Consider the following 25,403-nt stretch of genomic DNA (forward strand, 5'->3'; position numbering starts at 1 on the left):
CCGGATGCCGGCATCGGCTGGAGGAGATGGCCGGGGACGCTGCAGGGGACACATCGTGGGAGCGAAGGACAAGGTAAGCGCTGCAGGGAATCCCTATGCAGCGCCGCATGGTACGCCCGAGTGTAGCTCGGGGTTACTGCTTTTGGTACTGAAACTTTACCCCGAGCTTCACTCGGAAATACCGCTAGGAAGGTTAAGCACGGTGTCCGGCGCGATGACGTCACTGGACAAGCAACGACTCGTTTCCGAGCATGTGCTTTTGGTGATGGCCGGTCACCTTTCCGAGGTTCGGCTGCCGGGGGGGTAGCAATCCGGAGACCTACCTCACATGCCCACAGAAGGGGCTCTGCATGCCAGCTGTGACACATGGGCCATAGGTCAGCCAATCCTGGTTTAGTTGCTCGGGTGTAACATTATTATTCTTTTTTTTTTCACTAAACTTTATTTTTTAGCACCAAACGTGCAGATTGCCTCTGCTAACCGCCTTCTGAAAATGTTAATTGATTGGCTGTTTTTGATTTTTAGTTCTTCTGCTACTACACCAGTCTTGTCTTCACTTGTTGCCAGGGGCGGACTGACCATTTGGAAACTCGGGCACTGCCCGAGGGCCCGGGGTCAGTAGGGGGCCCCATGAGATGCCCCTGGTACCTTTTTCATAGGCTTATTTGAGTTTGGGCAAGGACACAGGGGCCCCATGATCCCCTATTGCCCGGGGGCCCCATGAGTTGTCAGTCCGCCCCTGGTTGTTGCATACTTGTTTTCATTCAAGCCAGAAAACTTGCAATGTACAGTCTGATCTCTGGGCTCCTTCTACAAAGTTACAATGTACAGTCTGATCTCTGGGGGAGAAGAGACTGAGGAAATGCTGCTTTCTACCTGCAGCAAACTGATGATATCATCTGAGCCTTGGTAAAGTCATTGGACTGGAGCGCAAGGATGGCCTTGGATAGGTAGGTAGGTTCTTTTCTGATCAATGATCCCGTTGCTGTACATCGTGGTACGCCGGGAATTTATTCCTTGAGACTTGTACAGATAATGATTTTGCTGCAGAGGGCTGTGTACTTTTATCTGTGCCGAGTTTTTCTCTCTGAGTTTTTCTCTCTGTGTTTTTTGGTTGTCTTTTCACGTCCCAACTCCCCCCATCCCACCCCCAGCCAAAATTGTGCAAGAGTCCAGAGGCCTGTGTTTGATTAAAGCCACATTGAGGGAATGTTTAAATCTGGAGGAGGCCAGTCAGAGCTCAGCAGAGGAGCAGAGAGGTGACAACGGCAGAGATGGCGGAGCTGAAGGTACGTTTCCTGCTGGAATATATATATATAATTTTTGATGATTTTCTTTTTTTTGGCTAGTAAAATCAGGCGTGGATTCTGACATGTCGAGGGCGGCGGTGGTGAGATCTCTGCCCTGTGTTCCCAGCTCCACCCCCCTGCCGCATTTATTAGAGGGGATGCTGCTGCTGCGATTATTAGAGGGGTCTGCCATGATTATTAGAGGGGACGCTGCTGCGATTATTAGAGGGGACGCTGCTGCTGCGATTATTAGAGGGGTCACTGCTGCCGCGATTATTAGAGGGGACGCTGCTTCAAAGATTATTAGAGGGGACGCTGCTGCTGTGATTATTGGAGGGGACGCTGCTGCCGTGATTATTAGAGGGGGTCGCTGCTGCGATTATTAGAGGGGTCGTTGGTGCTGTGATTATTAGAGGGGTCGTTGGTGCTGTGATTATTAGAGGGGACGCTGCTGCTGCGATTATTAGAGGGGTCGTTGGTGCTGTGATTATTAGAGGGGACGCTGCTGCTGTGATTATTAGAGGGGTCGTTGTTGCTGCGATTATTGGAGGGGACATTGGTGCTGTGATTATTAGAGGGGACGCTGCTGCTGCGATTATTAGAGGGGTCCTTGCTGCTGCGATTATTAGAGGGGTCCTTTCTGCTGAGATTATTAGAGGGGTCCTTTCTGCTGAGATTATTAGAGGGGTCGTTGCTGCTGCGATTATTGGAGGGGACGTTGGTGCTGTGATTATTAGAGGGGACGCTGCTGTTGCGATTATTAGAGGGGTCCTTGCTGCTGCGATTATTAGAGGGGTCCTTGCTGCTGCGATTATTGGAGGGGTCGCTGGTTCTGCGATTATTAGAGGGGACGCTGCTGCTGCGATTATTAGAAGGGACGCTGCTGCTGTGATTATTGGAGGGGACGCTGCTGCTGCGATTATTAGAAGGGACGCTGCTGTTGTGATTATTGGAGGGATCGTTGTTGCTGCTGTGATTATTAGAGGGGTCGCTGCTGCCGCGATTATTAGAGGGGTCACTGCTGCCATGATTATTAGAGGGGTCTCCTGGAACTGCAAAGACTGCAGCAAAGTTGTCCTTTCACAGCTCATAAAAGACTGGTTACAATACGCCCGACAACACCTTGACCCGCTTCTCCGGGCTTTTGTGTGGCGTCGGCGCAGTAAAGGCTTCTTTCTGGCAACTCCACCATGCAGCTCAATTTTGTTCATGTATCGTATTGTGCTTCTTGAAACAACCGCACCATCGTTTTACAGAGCAGCCTGCAATTCTCCTGAGGTTACCTGTGGGGGGTTTCTCTTTGTATCCTGAACAATTCTTCTGGCAGTTATGGCTGCAATCTTCCTACCTGGCCTTGGCTTGGTATCAAGAGATCCCAGAACTTTCCACTTCCTAATAAGTGATGGAACAGAACTGATTGGCATATTCAAGGCTTTGGGCATCTTTTTATATCCTTTTCCTTCTTTATAAAGTTCTATTACCTTGCTACGCAGGTCTCTTGATAGTTCTTTTCTGCTCCCCATGGCTCAGTCTCTAGCCTGCTCAGCGCATCCATGTGAGAGCGAACAAACTCATTGACTATGCACAGACACGACTTGCAATTTAAAAAGCCACAGATGTGGGAAATGACCCTTTAATTGTTATTGTACCCGGTGTGTGTGTCTCCTTGTGTGTCTGTACCAAGGCCGAACGTTCCAGGGGGCGGAGACTTCTGTACCAAGGCCGAACATTCCAGGGGGCGGAGACTTCTGTACCCAGGCCGAACATTCCAGGGGGCGGAGACTTCTGTACCAAGGCCGAACATTCCAGGGGGGCGGAGACTTCTGTACCAAGGCCAAACATTCCAGGGGGGCGGAGACTTCTGTACAAAGGCCGAACATCCTAGGGGGCGGAGACTTCTGTACCAAGGCCGAACATCCTAGGGGGCGGAGACTTCTGTACCAAGGCCGAACATTCCAGGAGGGCGGAGACTTCTGTACCAAGGCCGAATGTTCTAGGGGGGCAGAGACTTCTGTACCAAGGATGAACATTCCAGGGGGCGGAGACTTCTGTACCAAGGCCGAACATTCCAGGGGGGCGGAGACTTCTGTACCAAGGCTGAACGTTCCAGGGGGCGGAGACTTCTGTACCAAGGCCGAACGTTCCAGGGGGGCGGAGACTTCTGTACCAAGGCCGAACGTTCCAGGGGGGCGGAGACTTCTGTACCAAGGCTGAACATTCCAGGGGGCGGAGACTTCTGTACCCAGGCCGAACATTCCAGGGGGCGGAGACTTCTGTACCAAGGCCGAACATTCCAGGGGGGCGGAGACTTCTGTACCAAGGCCAAACATTCCAGGGGGGCGGAGACTTCTGTACAAAGGCCGAACATCCTAGGGGGCAGAGACTTCTGTACCAAGGCCGAACATCCTAGGGGGCGGAGACTTCTGTACCAAGGCCGAACTTTCCAGGAGGGCGGAGACTTCTGTACCAAGGCCGAATGTTCTAGGGGGGCAGAGACTTCTGTACCAAGGATGAACATTCCAGGGGGCGGAGACTTCTGTACCAAGGCCGAACGTTCCAGGGGGGCGGAGACTTCTGTACCAAGGATGAACATTCCAGGGGGCGGAGACTTCTGTACCAAGGCCGAACGTTCCAGGGGGGCGGAGACTTCTGTACCAAGGCTGAACGTTTCAGGGGGCGGAGACTTCTGTACCAAGGCTGAACGTTCCAGGGGGCGGAGACTTCTGTACCAAGGCCGAACATTCCAGGGGGGCGGAGACTTCTGTACCAAGGCTGAACGTTCCAGGGGGCGGAGACTTCTGTACCAAGGCCGAACGTTCCAGGGGGGCGGAGACTTCTGTACCAAGGCCGAACGTTCCAGGGGGGCGGAGACTTCTGTACCAAGGCTGAACGTTCCAGGGGGCGGAGACTTCTGTACCAAGGCTGAACGTTCCAGGGGGCAGAGACTTCTGTACCAAGGCTGAACGTTCCAGGGGGCGGAGACTTCTGTACCAAGGCCGAACGTTCCAGGGGGGCGGAGACTTCTGTACCAAGGCTGAACGTTCCAGGGGGCGGAGACTTCTGTACCAAGGCCGAACGTTCCAGGGGGGCGGAGACTTCTGTACCAAGGCCGAACGTTCCAGGGGGCGGAGACTTCTGTACCAAGGCTGAACGTTCCAGGGGGCGGAGACTTCTGTACCAAGGCTGAACGTTCCAGGGGGCGGAGATTTCTGTACCAAGGCCGAACGTTCCAGGGGGCGGAGACTTCTGTACCAAGGCCGAACATTCCAGGGGGTTGAGACTTCTGTTCCTCCTGTGCCACTGCTGAAGCCACAAGCCGCTGGGAGGCCCGGGTGGGGGGACCGGACCTCCGCAGCCATCCCCGCAGAGCACTCTGCAAGAGACCCCCCCAAGGTCAGGACTATTATTCGCTGCAATGCCCCAGGGTTGGGAGTACCCACTGCCCCTCTGCTAAATACCCCAGGGTGGGAGTATCTGCTGCCATCCCCCCCATACTCTGGGACCTGGATTACCCACTGTGCTGTGTGCTAGACTTCTTTGCTGTGGGCCCCATGATACCCTACCTAATACTCTGGGGCCCGGGTTATCCACTCTGCTATGTGCTGAGGAAGTTCGCCCCCCCGCCTTCTTGTTCCTGTCGCCTGCTGTGAGCCAGGACCTACCTGCCAGAGCCGTGAGTGTCCGCAAGCCACCTACCTCCCTGGAAGCCGCTGCTGCTGAGCGTCTGCAAGTCGCCTACCCCCCCCGGAAGCCGCCTGCTGCTGAGCATCTGCAAGACGCCTATCATGAGTGTCCCTAGAAGCCATGAACTGCCCCTGTTGTGTGCTCAGACTACCCTTGCCATGAACTTTTTGCTAAAAAAAAGTCTAAGAACGCTGGTTTGCCACGTTTTACTGCGTTTTGCCGCATTGTAACCACTTGCCGTCCGGACGGTGGCAGTACAGGGGCGGGTTGCCGTTCATAAATGGCGCCCGCCATTTTGGACTATGGAAGCATGCAGCACCGCGATCTGGTGCCCACTGTGTCACCGATCGTCGAACAGGACCTCTGTGCGAGGTCCTGATCATGTGATCACTGATTGGCCAATCAGCGATCATATGCAGAGTAGTAAGCAAGATGTCACTTCTGACATCATTGCTTACTACGTGTGAAATCTGTAAATGATCACAGAGGTCACATGGTACAAGGCTGCTGTGAATGGCCCTGTACCATGTGACCTCTGTGATCATTCACAGATTTCACACGTACTAAGAAATGATATCAGAAGTGACATCTTGCTTACTACCGTGCAAGCTGTGACCAATCACAGCTATCACAGTATTTCTCAATGGCTGCAAAAATGCAGCCAGAGAGGAGAAATGATTGCTTTTACAGCCTTTATGGGTGTAAAAGCAATCAGTGTAAAAAGAAAAAAAAATCTTCACCCCCCCCACAAGTAGTACAGTGTCACCATGGTGACCCTGTACTGCTAGGGTGGCAGTATGTAAAAAAAAAAACAAAAAAAAAAACAATAATGTAAAAAAAAAAAAAAAAAATGTAAAAAAAAATTTTTTAATTATAATTTTTGGTTATAAACTAATTTGGGTTCTTTTTTTTTTTTTTTTTTACTAAAAAGATAACTGAATAAATTTTTAGACTTTTTCATTTATATAGCAAAAAAAAAATAACAATCCCCGTGGTGAATAAATACCACCAAAATAAAGCTTTATCTGTCTCAAAAAAATGGTAAAAAACTCCTATGGGTACAGTGTTGCATGACCGCGCAATTGTCATTCAAAGTGTGATAGTGCTGAAAGCTGAAAATTGGCCTGGGGGGGGGGGGGGGGGGAGGGGGTGAAAGCATCCGGACTGGAAGGAGGTGAAAGCGTCCGGACTGGAAGGGGGTGAAAGCGTCCGGACTGGAAGGGGGTGAAGGCGTCCGGACTGGAAGGGGGTGAAAGCGTCCGGACTGGAAGGGGGTGAAAGCGTCCGGACTGGAAGGGGGGGAAAGCGTCCGGACTGGAAGGGGGTGAAAGCGTCCGGACTGGAAGGGGGTGAAAGCGTCCGGACCGGAAGGGGGGGAAAGCGTCCGAACCGGAAGGGGGTGAAAGCGTCCGGACTGGAAGGGGGTGAAAGCGTCCGGACTGGAAGGGGGTGAAAGCGTCCGGACTGGAAGGGGGTGAAAGCGTCCGGTCTGGGAGGGGGGGAAAGCGTCCGGACTGGAAGGAGGTGAAAGCGTCCGGACTGGAAGGGGGGGAAAGCGTCCGGACTGGAAGGGGGGGAAAGCGTCCGGACTGGAAGGAGGTGAAAGTGTCCGGACTGGAAGGGGGGGAAAGCGTCCGGACTGGAAGGGGGGGAAAGCGTCCGGACTGGAAGGGGGGGAAAGCGTCCGGACTGGAAGGGGGTGAAAGCGTCCGGACTGGAAGGGGGGGAAAGCGTCCGGACTGGAAGGGGGGGAAAGCGTCCGGACTGGAAGGGGGGGAAAGCGTCCGGACTGGAAGGGGGTGAAAGTGTCCGGACTGGAAGGGGGGGAAAGTGTCCGGACTGGAAGGGGGTTAACAGCTTAAAAAACTCCTCTAGAATCCCACTAGTTCTGTTTTTTTTTCCAGCCAAAAAATGCTGATTCCAGTCTGTGTGTACCTGGGAATGTAGAAGTCTGTGTGTACGGACACCGAGGATAACATGCTGGGGGGTTTACTAACTGTAGAAAAAAACGCCAAAAGCCGCTGTAAAAACGTCCCGTGTGCATGAGGACTAAGGCTCCATGCACACTGGGTGCGTTTTAATGACGCTGGTAGCATTAGCTGTATGAAGTCACAATAAAAGCAGCGTTTGTTAGCATTTTTGCATTAGCGTTTTGCCGCTGTTTGCGTCTTTTAGCGTTTTTTTTTACCATAAAATTTTTTTTTTTGGCTCAAAAAAATTCCAAAAACGCTGGTTTGCCACGTTTTGCCACGTTTTAACAGCTAAAAAACTCCTCTAGAATCCCACTAGTTCTGGGTTTTTTCCAGCCAAAAAGCACCCCTGCTAAAAAACGCTGATTCCAGTCTGTGTGCACAGACACACAGGATAACATGCTGGGGGGGGGTTACTGGCTGTAGAAAAAAAAGCCAAAAGCCAAAAACAGTCGCTGTAAAAACGTCCCGTGTGCGTGAGGACTAAGGCTCCATGCACACTTGCTGCGTTTTAATAATGCTGGTCACGTTACAAACATGAGTTTTTCAGCGTATTTTTGCATTAGTGTTTTGCCACTTTTTTCCATGTTGTGCCGCTTTTGACTCTTTTAGCATTTTTTTACGCGCAGAAAAAGCCCCAAAATGCTGGTTTGCCATGTTTTAACGTGTTTTGCTGCATTTTAAGCCCTCATGCACACTGGGGGGGACATTTTCATCATGCTGGAGACGTTAGCTGTGTAAAGTTAAAAACGTGAGTTTTTCAGCTGTTTTAGCATTTTTGCATTAGCGTTTTCCCGCATTTTTAGCGGATTTTTTGGGTCAAAAAAACTTCCAAAAATGCTGGTTTGCGGCGGCTTACAAGAGTACAAGGATGATGATGATAGATATGGGCTTACTTGCTGACTGATTGATACACAGAAGAGTACAAGGATGATGATGATAGATATGGGCTCACTTGCTGACTGATTGATACAGAGAAGAGTACAAGGATGATGATGATAGATATGGGCTCAGTTGCTGACTGATTGATACAGAGAAGAGTACAAGGATGGTGATGATAGATATGGGCTCACTTGCTGACTGATTGATACAGAGAAGAGTACAAGGATGATGATGATGATAGATATGGGCTCACTTGCTGACTGATTGATACAGAGAAGAGTACAAGGATGACGATGATAGATATGGGCTCACTTGCTGACTGATTGATACAGAGAAGAGTACAAGGATGATGATGATAGATATGGGCTCACTTGCTGACTGATTGATACAGAGAAGAGTACAAGGATGATGATGATAGATATGGGCTCACTTGCTGACTGATTGATACAGAGTACAAGGATGATGATGATGATGATGATATGGGCTCACTTGCTGACTGATTGATACAGAAAAGAGTACAAGGATGATGATGATAGAGAATGGGCTCACTTGCTGACTGATTGATACAGAGAAGAGTACAAGGATGATGATGATGATAGATATGAGCTCACTTGCTGACTGATTGATACAGAGAAGAGTAAAAGGATGATGATGATAGATATGGGCTCACTTGCTGGCTTTGACTGATACAGAGACGAGTACAAGGATGATGATGATGATAGATATGAGCTCACTTGCTGTCTTTGATTGATACAGAGAAGAGTACAAGGATGATGATGATGATAGATATGAGCTCACTTGCTGTCTTTGACTGATACAGAGAAGAGTACAAGGATGATAATGATAGATATGAGCTCACTTGCTGACTTTGATACAGAGAAGAGTACAAGGATGATGATGATAGATAAGGGCTCACTTGCTGTCTTCCATGACCTTTGAAGCTTAGCAGGCTCTGGTTGCACTTTGGATGGGCCCATTAAGCGGAGGGGTGGAGTGGAGGGGAGTGTTCTCTTCCCAGCCAATCACAGCCTCCGATTACACATCTGCCCAGCGGTTCCGACACATGGAATCCACACGGAACTTCAAACACAAGTCAGATTCCTGCCGCTGTCACCGCTTAACCCCGTCCTGGCCAGGACCGCCCGTCGCTCCGCTGCCAACAGCTTTAAAGGATCAGCGCAGCGAAGAAGAAAGTTACTTTGTATCAAAATGATACATTGGGGGGTTATTTACTAACACTGGAGAGTGCAAAATCTGGTGCCGCTCTTCATAGAAACCAATCAGCTTGCAGGGTTTTTTTGTCAAACAAGCTGAAGTTGGAAGCTGATTGGCTCCCAGACACAACTGCACCAGATTTTGCACTCTCCAGGTTTAGTAAATCTCCCCCATTGCGTCAGATACCAGCGCAGAGAAATCTATACAGAACCTGAGATATTTAGGATCCATGCGAACCGCTGCGGGTGTGTATGTTAACCACATCATTGCTTACTACGTGTGAAATCTGTAACTGATCACAGAGGTCACATGGTACAGGGCTATTCACAACAACCTTGTACCATGTGACAAGCTGTGACCAATCACAGCTCACTCAGTACTTCTCAATGGCTTCAGGAATGCAGCCAGAGAGAAGGAGAAATGATTGCTTTTACATCCTTTATGGGTGTAAAAGCAATCAGTGTAAAAAAAAAAATAATAATAATCTTCATCACCCCCCACAAGTAGTACAGTGTCACCATGGTGACACTACTGCTAGGGTGATAGTATATAAAAAAAAAACCCATAATCCTATTAAAAAAATTAAATAAAAATGTAAAAATGTTTTTGAGAAATTATAATTTTTGGTTATAAACTAATTTGGGTTATTATTTTTTTTTACTAAAAAGATAACAATACATTTTGGCCGAGATTTATGAAGAAAGATTATTTATTTGCAAAATTTTATAAGAAAAACACTTTTTTTTTCAAAATTTCTGGACTAATTCATTTACATAGCAAAAAAAAATAAAAATCCCAGAGGTGAATAAATATCACCAAAATAAAGCTTTATGTGTCTCAAAACAATGCTAAAAATTCCTATGGGTACAGTGTTGCACGACCGCGCAATTGTCATTCAAAGTGTGAAAGCTGAAAATTGGCCTGGACTGGAAGTGGGTGAAAGTGTCCGGACTGGAAGGGGGTGAAAGTGTCCGGACTGGAAGGGGGGGAAAGTGTCCGGACTGGAAGGGGGGGAAAGTGTCCGGACTGGAAGGGGGGGGGAGTGTCCGGACTGGAAGGGGGGGGGTGTCCGGACTGGAAGGGGGGAAAGCGTTCGGACTGGAAGGGGGGTGAAAGTGTCCGGACTGGAAGGGGGTGAAAGTGTCCGGACTGGAAGGGGGGAAGTGTCCGGACTGGAAGGGGGGAAGCGTCCGGACTGGAAGGGGGGGGGGAGTGTCTGGACTGGAAGGGGGGTGGAGTGTCCGGACTGGAAGGGGGGGAAAGCGTCCGGACTGGAAGGGGGGGAAAGCGTCCGGACTGGAAGGGGGGGAAAGCGTCTGGACTGGAAGGGGGGGAAAGCGTCCGGACTGGAATGGGGGGGGAAAGCGTCCGGACTGAAAGGGGGGGGAAAGCGTCCGGACTGGAGTGGGGGGGGGGGGAAAGCGTCCGGACTGGAAGGGGGGGGGGAAGCGTCCGGACTGGAAGGAGGGGAAAGCGTCCGGACTGGAAGGGGGGGGGGGAAAGCGTCCGGACTGGAAGGGGGGGGGAAGCGTCCGGACTGGAAGGGGGGGAAAGCGTCCGGACTGGAAGGGGGGGAGAGCGTCCGGACTGGAAGGGGGGGAGAGCGTCCGGACTGGAAGGGGGGGAGAGCGTCCGGACTGGAAGGGGGGGGGAGCGTCTGGACTGGAAGGGGGGGGAGTGTCCGGACTGGAAGGGGGGAAAGCGTCCGGACTGGAAGGGGGGAAAGCGTCCGGACTGGAAGGGGGGGAAAGCGTCCGGACTGGAAGGGGGTGAAAGTGTCCGGACTGGAAGGGGGTGAAAGTGTCCGGACTGGAAGGGGGTGAAAGTGTCCGGACTGGAAGGGGGTGAAAGTGTCCGGACTGGAAGGGGGTGAAAGTGTCCGGACTGGAAGGGGGGAAGTGTCCGGACTGGAAGGGGGGAAGCGTCCGGACTGGAAGGGGGGGAAAGCGTCCGGACTGGAAGGGGGGTGAAAGTGTCCGGACTGGAAGGGGGGGAAAGTGTCCGGACTGGAAGGGGGGGAAAGTGTCCGGACTGGAAGGGGGTGAAAGTGTCCGGACTGGAAGGGGGTGAAAGTGTCCGGACTGGAAGGGGGTGAAAGTGTCCGGACTGGAAGGGGGGAAGTGTCCGGACTGGAAGGGGGGAAAGCGTCCGGACTGGAAGGGGGGAAAGCGTCCGGACTGGAAGGGGGGGAAAGCGTCCGGACAGGAAGGGGGGGAAAGCGTCCGGACAGGAAGGGGGGAAGTGTCCGGACTGGAAGGGGGGAAGCGTCCGGACTGGAAGGGGGGGGAGTGTCTGGACTGGAAGGGGGGTGGAGTGTCCGGACTGGAAGGGGGGGAAAGCGTCCGGACTGGAAGGGGGGGAAAGCGTCCGGACTGGAAGGGGGGGAAAGCGTCCGGACTGGAAGGGGGGGAAAGCGTCTGGACTGGAAGGGGGGGAAAGCGTCCGGACTGGAAGGGGGGGAAAGCGTCCGGACTGGAAGGGGGGGAAAGCGTCCGGACTGGAAGGGGGGGAAAGCGTCTGGACTGGAAGGGGGGGAAAGCGTCCGGACTGGAAGGGGGGGAAGCGTCCGGACTGGAAGGGGGGGAAAGTGTCTGGACTGGAAGGGGGGGGGAGTGTCCGGACTGGAAGGGGGGAAAAGCGTCCGGACTGGAAGGGGGGGAAGGCGTCCGGACTGGAATGGGGGGGGAAAGCGTCCGGACTGAAAGGGGGGGGAAAGTGTCCGGACTGGAGTGGGGGGGGGGGGAAAAGCGTCCGGACTGGAAGGGGGGGGAAGCGTCCGGACTGGAAGGAGGGGAAAGCGTCCGGACTGGAAGGGGGGGGGGAAAGCGTCCGGACTGGAAGGGGGGGGGAAGCGTCCGGACTGGAAGGGGGGGAAAGTGTCCGGACTGGAAGGGGGGAAAGCGTCCGGACTGGAAGGGGGGGGGGGAAGCGTCCGGACTGGAAGGGGGGGGGGGAAAGCGTCCGGACTGGAAGGGGGGGGAAGCGTCCGGACTGGAAGGGGGGGAAAGCGTCCGGACTGGAAGGGGTGGGGGGAAGCATCCGGACTGGAAGGGGGGGGAAGCATCCGGACTGGAAGGGGGGGAAAGCGTCCGGACTGGAAGGGGGGGGGAAGCATCCGGACTGGAAGGGGGGGGAAGCATCCGGACTGGAAGGGGGGGAAAGTGTCCGGACTGGAAGGGGTTAAGTTAACAACATCCCGAAATTGGTTCACAAAACGTGGTGCGATTTGCAGAATCGGATCGCATGGGTGTGAATACCTATGCGATGCAATTCTAGTGCAGACAAAAAAAAAGGGTCCTGCGCCTTTTTGGTGCAGAGGCGGAGCGGTTTGCGCAGGAATGCGGTGCGGTGTGAGTTACATGCGATATGCCGCACCGCAGAAGTGTGATCCCGGGCTCAAGCTCAAAAAATGCCTTCACACCATTTAGCTTCTAGGAGCTTAAAAAAAACACCAGCGCCTATGGCAGCATTCATGAACGTGTACAAAAGCATGCGATTTCACGCAAGTTTTACCGCTGTTACCCTCGCCTTTCCATTCAATGTTAATGACACCCAAATGCAGCAAAAAAAAAAAAGACTTTTTTTATCATGAAAAAAGCGCATCAAATGCAGCAAAATGTGTGATTAAAAAACACACACAATGCTTGGTGTTGAAAAAGGTACAACCTACTTTTGCGCATTTGTCACGGGTAGGCTGGCCCCATTGAAACCTATGGGTGAACGATGCAAAAAAACACGCAAAAATGTGGCGGGATTTGGCTTGAGTTCACAAAACACCAAATGTGAATGCGGCCTTAAAGGTGAACTCCGGGCCAATGGTGAAATACACAGATTAAGGCCTCATTCACATGCCATACACCTCTGCAAAGGACCATTTTTACACGCAGATTGCGTACTGAGCCCTTTGGTTGTCTGGCGTGGATGTACACTTGCGACGCGCTTGGAGTTCCAGACAGATCTGCGCAGATGTCCCCTGGCCATTGTTTTTAACAGGCAGCCTGAGTACAGCTTCCCAGAACACCTGAACCCTCTCTGCGGGTAAAGTTGGCTCTTTGCATGGATGTACAGAACAGACCACCTGTGTGAATGAGGCCTATATACACCATATTGCCCCAAGTATTGGGCCGCCGGCCTTTCCACACACATGGACTTTAATGGCCTCCCAGTCTTAGTCCGTAGGGTTCAATATTGAGTTGGCCCCGCCCTTTCCACACACATGACCTTTAATGGCCCCCCAGTCTTAGTCCGTAGGGTTCAATATTGAGTCGGCCCCGCCCTTTCCACGCACATGACCTTTAATGGCCCCTCAGTCTTAGTCCGTAGGGTTCAATATTGAGTTGGCCCCGCCCTTTCCACACACATGACCTTTAATGGCCCCTCAGTCTTAGTCCGCAGGGTTCGATATTGAGTTTGCCCCGCCCTTTCCACGCACACGACCTTTAATTGCCCCCCAGTCTTTGTAGGGTTCAATATTGAGTTGGCCCCGCCCTTTCCACACACATGATCTTTAATGGCCCCCCAGTCTTAGTCCATAGGGTTCAATATTGAGTTGGCCCCGCCCTTTGCAGCTATAACAGCTTCAACTCTTCTGGGAAGGCCGTCCACAAGGTTTAGGAGGGTGTCTATGGGAAGGTTGGACCATTCTTCCAGAAGCACATTTGTCAGGTCAGGCACTGATGTCGGGGGAGGAGGCCTGGCTCGCAGTCTCCGCTCTAATTCATCACAAAGGTATTCTATGGGGTTGAGGTCAGGACTCTGTGCAGGACAGTCAAGTTCCTCCACCCCAAACTGGCTCCTCCATGTCTTTATGGACCTTGCTTTGTGCACAGTCATGTTGGAACAGGAAGGGGCCATCCCCAAACTCTTCCCACAAAGTTAGGAGCATGAAATTGTCCAACATGTTGCTTTAAGAGTTCCCTTCACTGGAACTAGGGGGCCAAGTCCAACCCCTGAAAAACAACCCCACACCATAATCCCCCCTCCACCAAACTTTACACTTGGCACAATGCAGTCAGGCAAGTACCGTTCTCCTGGCCACCGCCAAACCCAGACACATCCATCGGATTGCCAGACAGAGAAGTGTGATTGGTCCCTGAAGAGAACACGTCTCCTCTGCTCTAGAGTACAGTGGCGGCGTGCTTTACACCACGGCATCCGATACTTTGCATTGCACTTGGTGATGGAAGGCTTGGATGCAGCTGCTCGGCCATGGAAACCCATTCCATGAAGCTCTCTACACACTGTTGTTGGGCTCATCTGAAGGCCACACCAAGTTTGGAGGTCTTTAGCTATTGACTCTGCAGACAGTTGGTGACTTCTGCGCACTGTGCGCTTCAGCATGCGCTGACCCCGCCCTGTCATGTGACATGGCCTACCACTTGGTGGCTGATTGGGTGTTGTTCCCAGTGGCTTCCACTTTGTTATAATCCCACTAACAGTTGAGTGTGGAATATTTAGTAGCCAGGAAATGTCACGGATGGACTTATTGCCCAGGTGGCCACCTATCACGGGACCACGCTTGGAGTCACTGAGCTCCTGAGAGCGACCCATTCTTTCACCAATGTTTGTAGAAGCCGTCTGCATGCCTAGGGGCTTGATTGTATACACCTGTGTCCATGGAGGGGATTGGAACACCTGAATCACATGATATGGAGGGGATTGGAACACCTGAATCACATGATTGGGAGGGGATTGGAACACATGATTGGGAGGGGATTGGAACACATGATTGGGAGGGGATTGGAACACCTGCAGCACATGATTGGGAGGGCGGGGACAATACTTTCGGCAATATAGTGTGTGTGTGTATACAGTGGATATAAAAAGTCTTCACACCCCTGTTAAAATGTCAGGTTTCTGTGATGTGAAAAAATGAGACAAAGATAAATCATTTCAGAACTTTTTCCACCTTTAATGTGACCTATAAACTGTACAACTCAGTTGAACAACAAACTGAAATCTTTTAGGTGGAGGGAAGTAAAAATAAAACACTAAAATAATTTGGTTGCATAAGTGTGCACACCCTTACACTAATCCTTTGTTGAAGCCCCTTTTGATGTGATTCCGGCACTCAGTCTTTTTGGGGAGGAGTCTATCAGCATGACACATCCTGACTCAGCAATATTTTCCCGCTCTTCCTTGAAAAACACTCCAAATCTGTCAGATGGCGAGGGCATCTCCTGCGCACAGCCCTCTTCACATCCACCCACAGATCTTCCATCGGATTCAGGTCTGGGCTCTGGCTGAGACATTTCAAAGCTTCCATCTTCTTCTGGTGAAGCCATTTCTTTGTGGATTTGGATGGATGCTTTGGGTGGTTGAAGGATGAAGTTCCTCTTCATGTTCAGCTTTCTGGCAGAAGCCTGAAGGTTTTGTGCCGATATTGACTGGTATTTGGAACTGTTCATAATTCCCTCTACCTGGACTAAGGCTCCAGTTCCAGCTGAAGTAAAACAGCCCCAAAGCATGATGCTGCCGCCATGCTTCACAGTGGGTACGGTGTTCTTTTGGTGATGAGCAGTGTTGTTTTCGTGTCAAACATATCTTTTGGAATTATGGCTAAAAAGTTCAACCTTGGTTTCCTCAGACCAGAACACATTTCCCCGCATGCTTTTGAGAGACTTCAGATGTGTTTTTGCTAAATTTAGCCGGACTTGAATGTTTTTCTGCGTAATAAAAGGCTTCCGTCTTCCACTCCACCCCATAGTCCTGACATATGAAGAACACGGGAGATTGTTGTCACATGGACCACACAGCCAGGACTTGCCAGGTATTCCTGCAGCTCCTTTCATGTTGCTGTAGGCCTCTCGGCAGCCTCCCAGACCAGTTTTCTTCTCGTCTTTTCATCCATTTTGGAGGGACGTCCAGTTCTTGGTGACGTCACTGTTGGGGATGTCACTGTTGGTGACGTCACTGTTGGTGAGGTCACTGTTGGTGAGGTCACTGTTGGTGATGTCAATGTTGCGCCATATTTCCTCCACTTGATGATGACTGTCTTCACTGTGTTCCATGGTATATCTAATGCCTTGGAAATTCTTTTGTCCCCTTCTCCTGACTGATACCTTTTAACAATGAGATCCCTCTGAAGCTTTGGAAGCTCTCTGCGGACCATGGCTTTTGCTGTAGGATGCGACTAAGAAAATGTTAGGAAAGACCGACTACAGCAGCTGAACATTATTTGGGGTTAATCAGAGGCACTTTAAATGATGGCGGGTGTGGACTGACTCCTGTGTAACATGATTGTGAATGTGATTACTTAATTTTGAACACAGCTGCATCCCCAGTTATAAGAGGGTGTGCACACTTATGCAACCACATTATTTTAGTTTTTTTATGTTCCTTTCCCTCCCTAAAAGATTTCAGTTTGTTTTTCAAATGAATTGTACAGTTTAGAGGTCACATTAAAAGTGGAAAAAGTTCTGAAATGATTTATCTTGGTCTCATTTTTTTTACGTCACAGAAACCTGACATGGGGAGGTTATGTCCTCTTTCTTTGCTGCAGTTTCACTTTCACTTACAGTTCTAATACCCATTTGCAGCAGACTGAAGAGCTCATCTCTCTGCTGTCTCCTTCTATCAGCTAGCTTCTTTCACTGCAGCGGATTCCTCGTGCTGCTTCTCCTTTCCCCTCTCTGGGCTCCGCTGTACTGAAAGAGTCTGATACCAAATGTCAGATGTCAACTTCAGGACCATATAAGCTTGTATATGATTTGTGGCTTTTAGCTCGGCCTGCAGATCAGCTTTGAGGGCCCATTCACACTTCTGTGGCCCCGCATGCTACATGCATTTGTGCCAAGCAGTGCTGTTCATTCTGAATGGCACCCCAATGGACTAGCCGACAGGCATGCCACAAAGGGCAACCAGCAAGCCCACGTTGACTTGCGTTGCCAGCAATAGTTCCATGCACCTTCTTTGTTGCATTACGCAGCCCAATCGAATTAATGTATCTAACAGCATGCGTTATCGTGCTTGTGCCAATGCACCACAATAGTTTGAATGGGCATTGATTCTGAAAATGCCAGTTACCTGGCTGTCATGCTATTCTAATGGCTTGTTTTCCATTGTACTAACCTGGAACCAGTGGCGTTCCGAGGCAGGTACGAGGGGTGGGGTGACACCTACCGCACGGGGTGACACCGGACCCCTCCACAAAAAGGTAAGTTGTAAAGCAAGTTGATGACGCGGGGATCGTCAGCTTTCTATACAACTTACCTTTTCGTGGAGCGGGTCCGGTGTCACCCTGTAGAGGGTGCATGCCGACGATCCCCGCAGGATGGATCGGATCTGCGGATTGGGGAGCATAATGCATCGGAGTCTGATCCATTATGCTCAATCTGCAGATCCCATCCATCCTGCGGGGATCGTCGGAGGGGGTGTCACCAAGTGTTATCGCACCGAGTGACACCAACCCTAGGGACGACCCTGCCTGGAACATGTGTGCATGTCATGTTTGCACTGACTCGACTCACAGATCTGCAAGTTTGTTCAAGCGCCCCCCCCCCCACAAAAAACAACAGACCTCCCCAGAAAAAATAGATTGCCACACAAAAATAGATCCCAGCCAGCATCAATAGATTCCCCCCCCCAGCAACAATGGACGCCTGCAACAAAATACCACCCAGGAACAATAGATCTCCCAGCAGCCCAGCATCAATGGACCCTCCAGCAGATCCCGTCCAGCAACAATTGACCTCAGCAACATAAGCCCCCCACAATCAACAACAGACCTCCCCAGAAAAAAATAGATCCCAGCCAGCATCAATAGATCCCCCCAGCAACAATGGATCCCCCGCAACAAAATACCACCCAGGAACAATAGATCTCCCAGCAGCCCAGCATCAATGGACCGTCCAGCAGATCCCTTTCAGCGACAATTGACCTCAGCAACATTAGCCCCCCCGTCCCACAATGGACAACAGACCTCCCCAGAAAAAATAGATTGCCACGCAAAAATAGATCCCAGCCAGCAACAATAAATCCCCCCCTGCAACAATGGACCCCCGCAACAAAATACCACCCAGGAACAATAGATCTCCCAGCAGCCCAGCATCAATGGACCCCCCAGCAGATCCCTTCCAGAAACAATTGATATCAGCAACATAAGCCCCCCCCCCCCAATCAACAACAGACCTCCCCAGAAAAAATAGCTTGCCACACAAAAATAGATCCCAGCCAGCACCAATAAATTCCCCATCAGCCAGCATCAATAGACCCTTTCTGGACACCCTAGAACCCCATGCCCCTTGCCATTACTTACATTCAGTGCTGGAGGTGCCGGAACTGCGTCCCCCCACATTCGTGAAAAAAAAAACCCCTTGAATTATCATTGAACAGCTGCACTTAGTTCCGCCCTCATCCCTTATGATTGACAGTACATTGCTCTATCAGCAGGAATTTAGGGAAATGAGCTCAGGGCACCACCGGGCCCCCCCACCACCCCCAGATTCCCAGCTTCCTTTATAATTAATAAAAGGTAAATTGCATTTCTTTTATAACAAATTACATTGAAAATACTAGATTGAAAAAAAAAAAAAAATACGAGTGGCTAGAGGTGGACTATGAAAATATATATGATGACAGGTCCACCTTAAGTCATGCATAATAATCCCAGGGGAGTAAGGGGTCCCAGGTACATATGGCGGTCTCGATGTCTTTGGCTGGTGTCTTCGGGGGTTAATCCTGCATTCTCTCCCCTCATGCGATTAAGCACAATGTTAATTACTGGATTCTCAGCCACCTGTAGGAGACGTCCTGCCATTTATAAATAAATGATTGGGGTTTGTTTCGAGTGTCTTACTGCCACGTGCTGCGATCACCAGCGCTGGCTGTGCCGCACCCCGATGGCGCACGGCCTGAAAAGGTCACCCTGCTTGGATATTGGTTCCTTGGTGGGGGGGGGGGTACAGGGGGTGCCCACTAAGATAGAAGGGGAGGGGCTGCTAAATATTTCACAGCTCTGCGTGTGAGAGAGATTAGCAAATGTCACCAAAGCCACAGACAAAGGCGCCAAAGCCTGGAGCTATGCGGGTTTTGATGAAAGAACAAAGTCGAGAAATACATACAGACTGCCTTCAGTTTACTTGTGGATTCTTCTAAAAGTCATTTTTCAGCTCGTCTGCTGTAATTAATGTCATGAATACTACTGCCAGACTCATCCACCCTACCAACCATCTGCCACCCATCTCTGCCAACCCTCCACTGATTTCCTTTCACCTCTGCTCCAAGCTATATCACCAACCACCTAGTGTCCACCACCCCTCTCTGCCAACCCTCCACTGGCTTCCTTTCACCTCTGCTCTGAGCTATATCACCAACCTCCTAGTGTCCACCACCCCTCTCTGCCAACCCTCCACTGGCTTCCTTTCACCTCTGCTCCATGCTATATCGCCAACCTCCTAGTGTCCACCACCCCTCTCTGCCAACCCTCCACTGGCTTCCTTTCACCTCTGCTCCAAGCTATATCGCCAACCTCCTAGTGTCCACCACCCCTCTCTGCCAACCCTCCGCTGGCTTCCTTTCACCTCTGCTCCAAGCTATATCACCAACCTCCTAGTGTCCTCCACCCCTCTCTGCCAACCCTCCACTGGCTTCCTTTCACCTCTGCTCCAAGCTATATCGCCAACCTCCTAGTGTCCACCACCCATCTCTGCCAACCCTCTACTGGTTTCCTTTCACCTCTGCTCTGAGCTATATCACCAACCTCCTAGTGTCCACCACCCATCTATGCCAACCCTCCACTGGTTTCCTTTCAACTCTACTCCAAGCTATATCACCAACCTCCTAGTGTCCACCACCCCTCTCTGCCAACCCTCTACTGGTTTCCTTTCACCTCTACTCCGAGCTATATCACCAACCACCTAGTGTCCACCAACCCTCTACTGGCTCCCTTTCACCTCTGCTCCGAGCTATATCACCAACCTTCTAGTGTCCACCACCCCTCTACTGGCTTCCTTTCACCTCTTCTCCGAGCCATATCACCAACCACCTAGTGTCCCCCACCCCTCTCTGCCAACCCTCTACTGGTTTCCTTTCACCTCTGCTCCGAGCTATATCACCAACCACCTAGTGTCCCCCACCCCTCTCTGCCAACCCTCTACTGGCTTCCTTTCACCTTTACTTCAAGGTATATCACCAACCACCTAGTGACCACCACCTCTCTCTGCTAACCCTCCACTGGTCTCCTTTCACCTCTACTCCAAGCTATATCACCAACCTCCTAGTGTCCACCACCCCTCTCTGCCAACCCTCTACTGGCTTCCTTTCACCTCTGCTCCGAGCCATATCACTAACCTCTTAGTGTCCACCACCCTTCTATGCCAACCCTCCACTAACTTCTCTTCACTTCTCCCCTGATTTCCTCACCAACGACTCAGTGTCCTCCACCCCTCTATATCAATCCCTCCACTGGCTCCTCTTCACCTCTGCCCCAGCTATATCACCAACTGCTCAGTATTCATCACTCCTCTATGCCAATCCCTCCATTGGCTTCCCTTCACCTCTCTTTGGATCTACATAATCAACCTCTTAGTGTCCACCACCCTTCTCTACCACCCCTCCACTGACTTCTCTTCGCCTCTCCCCTAATTTTGCTCACCAATGGCTCAATGTCCTCCACCCCTCTCTGCCAATCCCTCCAGTGACTTTCCTTCACCTCTGCTCCAAGCTACATCACCAACCTCTTAGTATCCACCACTCCTCTCTGCCAACCCTCCACTGGCTTCCCTTCAACACCACCCTGAGCTACCTCAGAAACCACTTAGTGTCCACCTCTCCTTTCTGCCAATCCCACGACATGCTTCCTTTGACCTCTGCTCCAATTTACATCACCAGCTGCACAGTATCCATCACTTTTCTCTGCCAATCCCTCTTCTGACTTCCCTTCACCTCTCTTTCGAGCTACATTATCAATCTGTTAATGTCCACCACCCCTCTCTGCCAATCCATTCACTGACTTCCCTTCAACTCTGCCCCGAGCTACATCATCAACCACTCAGTGTCTCAGTGTCCACCACTCCTCTCTGCCAGTCCCTCAATTTACTTTTTTATTATTATTATTATAATACAGGATTTATATAGTGCCAACAGTTTGTGCAGCACTTAACAATGTAAGCCTTCCTTTGACCTCTGCTCCAAGCTACATCACAAACCACTCAGTGTCTTCCACTCCACCCACCTCTTAGTGTCCACCACCCTTCTTTGCCAGTCCCCCCACTGGCTTCCTTTCACCTCTGCTCTGAGCTACATCATCAACCATTCAGTGTCCACAACCCCTCTGCCAAAACCCCACTTGCTTTGACTTGCTCAACATATACTAAAAACATGCAAAGCCATCTACACCCACACCTGAAATATAACTCACAAGTAGAATGACCATTTAAAGCATATCTAAACCCAAGAACAAAATGAAATATATTGCATCTTACTGGTTTTTAGATATGGTTGCTGCATTTGTTTTCTTTTTTTAGGCCAAGCATATTTTCTGTCTGATCAATGTTTATAAACAATGTTACTTTGTATTTCTATAGCTCCCATCTGAACAATGTTTCTAAACAATGTTACTTTGTCTATCTCCCGTCAGATCGATGTTTATAAACAATGTTACCTTGTATCTCTCTATCTCCTGTCTGATCGATGTTTATAAACAATGTTACCTTGTATCTCTCTATCTCTCGTTTGATCGATATTTATAAACAATGTTACTTTGTATCTATCTGCCGTCTGATTGATGTTTATAAACAATGTTACTTTGTATCTCTCTATCTCCTGTCTGATCGATGTTTATAAACGATGTTACTTTGTATCTCTCCATCTCCTGTCTGATCGATGTTTATTAACGATGTTACTTTTGTATCTCTATCTCCCATCTGAACAATGTTTATAAGCAGTATTAATTTGTATTGCTGTATCCTGGTATCAATAATATGTATAAATGCTGTGTCAAAGAGTCAGTTTTTTTCTTTACAGCAGCTTCTGCATTTTATGTATTTATACAGCAACTCCCAACTGTGATTTTGACAGTTGGGCATTACTGGCAAGTGCGAGGGGGAACAGCAGGGGAGAAGAATGACAGGATGTACTACATACATCTATGTGATTCCATGATTTTGTGAATACCCAACTAGTTACTAAGTCCTGTTATGGATCCTGGAGACTTTGTAGATCTTTGGGTAGGATAAAAGATCCTTTTCTGGGTCCACATCTTACCTGGTAGTCACACTTCATTGTGAGTCTCAGCTGTCCATAGGCCATCTGACTGATGATCGGGACTTTCTCTCTCTCCTTTATATATATGTGATCTGACTGATGATCAGGGTTCTCCCTCTCCCTTATATACACTATATTGCCCAAAGTATTGGAACCTCATCCCTTTAAAACCAAACACATGTTACACTGTTCAACAGGTAAAAAGTTTTGGACATAAAATTAGCTAATCTTACATAATTTTGGGGTGCTGAAAACGAAAATGACCCTAAAAAATGTTGATTGGCTCTAGTTTCCATGATATATTCACCCATCTAATGACGTAAGCCATTCAAAATTATGATGCAACTTCAGCTGCATATTGCGCAATTGATACTGGTGACCAATAGAAAATGTCATGTATACTGAGATGATGCAATATTAGTCTTTAATTGCATCACTTCACTGCATAAAAGCTGCAGTATCTCTAGCTGATTGGAGTTCGTCTTTACATTTGGTTTTCTGCTTATATAGGCTACTCAGTAATGCCTCCAACTTGTGTGAATAAAGCAGATAATTTCTGCTATATCTGCGGTGAAATAACTTTTATCTCACAAAAAAGGAGGATAACAGGAATGATTAAGAAAGCCTGCAACTTGTATTTTGGCTGCAAGATAGGAGACCAGGACAAGAGCTGGGCACCACATATATGCTGCAATTCTTGTGGGACGGCACTGGAGCAATGGTTGAATGGAAAAAAGGCATCTATGCCTTTCGCTGTGCCAATGATTTGGAGAGAGCCAACAGATCATGTTAGTAATTGTTACTTTTGTATGGTGCCTCCAATTGTAAAAGGGCTAAATAAGAAGAAAAAGTTATCTGTGCACTATCCAAATATTCCATCGGCAATACGTCCAGTTCCTCATGGAGAGGGGCTACCAATTCCTAAAGCACCAGAATCCTTCGTGGTTGAGTCAAGTGAGGAAGAACCTGAAGCGTGTAGTCACGTGCAGTTGTAAGAGATAGCCCTTTCCTCGAATACAAGAGAAAAGCCAAGAGAAGCAAAACCGACACAAACTGAAGACAAAACTAGTGAGAATCCTAAGTATTAAAATGATTCAACTTAGCTTATGGCTATAATTTTTCTTGGTAATCCTATGCAATATATTATGCCATTTAGGCTTTGTTATGTAGTCATATCACTTGCTTTATATTTGTGGAAAGACATCTATCTATATAATTATTGTGCATTATGTAGTCATTACGCCTATAGTAGAAAACTTTCCGTTTACAGAAAAACTAGAGCCAATTGACAAATTTCATTGTTATATTTGAACTCAGAATGTGAAATTCATTAAGAAATGGATCCTTTTGTTTCCAAAACTGGCAAAAAATAAAAATTTGTTGAACAGTGTTATTTACAAAGGTTCTGAGGCTAATTTAATTCACATAAGGCACTAAGTGAGTTTAATTACCACCTTAATCAGCCATGGAACCGGTGTAATTAATTTGTGTTTGGTTTTAAAGGGATGAGGTGGCCATTCTAATTGGGCTGCCAGCCTTTCCATGCACATGAACGTTATTGGCAACCCTATGTCCTGCCCTTTGCAGCTATAACATCTTCACCTCTTCTGGGAAGGCCGTCCACAAGGTTTAGGAGGGTGTCTATGGGAAGGTTGGACCATTCTTCCAGAAGCACATTTGTCAGGTCAGGCACTGATGTCGGGGGAGGAGGCCTGGCTCGCAGTCTCCGCTCTAATTCATCCCAAAGGTGTTCTATGGGGTTGAGGTCAGGACTCTGTGCAGGACAGTCAAGTTCCTCCACCCCAAACTGGCTCCTCCATGTCTTTATGGACCTTGCTTTGTGCACTGGTGGGCAGTCATGTTGGAACAGGAAGGGGCCATCTCCAAACTCTTCCCACAAAGTTGGGAACATGAAATTGTCCAAAATGTCGCCTTAAGAATTCCCTTCACTGGAACTAGGGAGCCAAGCCCAACCCCTGAAAAACAACTCCACACCATAATCCCCCCTCCACCAAACTTTACACTTGGCACAATGCAGTCAGGCAAGTACCGTTCTTCTGGTAACCGCCAAACCCAGACATGTCCGTCAGAATGCCAGACAGAGAAACGTGATGGTCATTCCTGAGAACACGTCTCCACTGCTCTAGAGTCCAGTGGCGGCGTGCTTTACACCACGGCATCCGACGCTTTGCATTGCACTTGGTGATGGAAGGCTTGGATGCAGCTGCTCGGCCATGGAAACCCATTCCATGAAGCTCTCTACGCACTGTTGTTGGGCTCATCTGAAGGCCACACCAAGTTTGGAGGTCTTTAGCTATTGACTCTGCAGACAGTTGGCGACTTCTGCGCACTGTGCGCTTCAGCATGCGCTGACCCCGCCCTGTCATGTGACGTGGCCTACCACTTGGTGGCTGAGTGGCTGTTGTTCCCAGTGGCTTCCACTTTGTTATAATCCCACTAACAGTTGAGCGTGGAATATTTAGTAGCCAGGAAATGTCACGGATGGACTTATTGCCCAGGTGGCCACCTATCACGGGACCACGCTTGGAGTCACTGAGCTCCTGAGAGCGACCCATTCTTTCACCAATGTTTGTAGAAGCAGTCTGCATGCCTAGGGGCTTGATTGTATACACCTGTGTCCATGGAGGGGATTGGAACACCTAAATAAAATGAGTTGGAGGGGATTGGAACACCTGAATCACATGAGTTGGAGGGTGGGGCAAACACTTTTGGCAATATAGTGTGTGTGATCTGGCTGATGATCAGGACTCTTTCTCTCCTTTCTATATGTGATCTGACTAACACTCAGGGCTCTATCTCTACTGTGGTAATCTTCTGCTGGGTGAAAAGACTGAGTACTGACAAAACACTAAAAATGTGATATACTACGCACTTGCTCTACAAAGTCTTTCTGCATCGAACTATGTTTGTTTACTTCCAGGACAAACCTACTCAGACTGTTCCTGGGTGTCCCTGTCTCATGCATGATTTACTGCTGCTACCACTTGATCCTGTACCCCTTACACAAAAAAAAGTAAATATCAATTAGTACTGTGATTGGTTGCTAGGGTCTCCTGTACATCATTGATCTTTGCACCATATTATGAAATATAATCATTTTTATTGCTGTGCATCAATGAAGATAAGTATTCATGGCCCC

General features: G+C 49.4%; 1 protein-coding gene across 1 annotated transcript in view; it reads left to right on the forward strand.

Moving 5' to 3' along the window:
* Positions 1–1,153: 1,153 nt before the first annotated feature.
* The window catches only part of LOC149428900 (homogentisate 1,2-dioxygenase-like), a 62,720-nt gene continuing 38,470 nt past the window's right edge, over positions 1,154–25,403 (forward strand). Inside the window, exon 1 of the mRNA XM_089666956.1 lies at positions 1,154–1,289. Within this exon, the coding sequence (XP_089523082.1) occupies positions 1,275–1,289 (15 nt within the window). The 5' untranslated portion in view covers positions 1,154–1,274. The remainder of the gene's footprint in view (positions 1,290–25,403) is intronic.

The sequence above is a fragment of the Staurois parvus genome, unplaced genomic scaffold (assembly GCF_062004578.1).
Source record: "Staurois parvus isolate SC_StPar_1 unplaced genomic scaffold, SC_StPar_1.0 ptg002937l, whole genome shotgun sequence".
In the NCBI taxonomy this organism is placed as follows: domain Eukaryota; kingdom Metazoa; phylum Chordata; class Amphibia; order Anura; family Ranidae; genus Staurois; species Staurois parvus.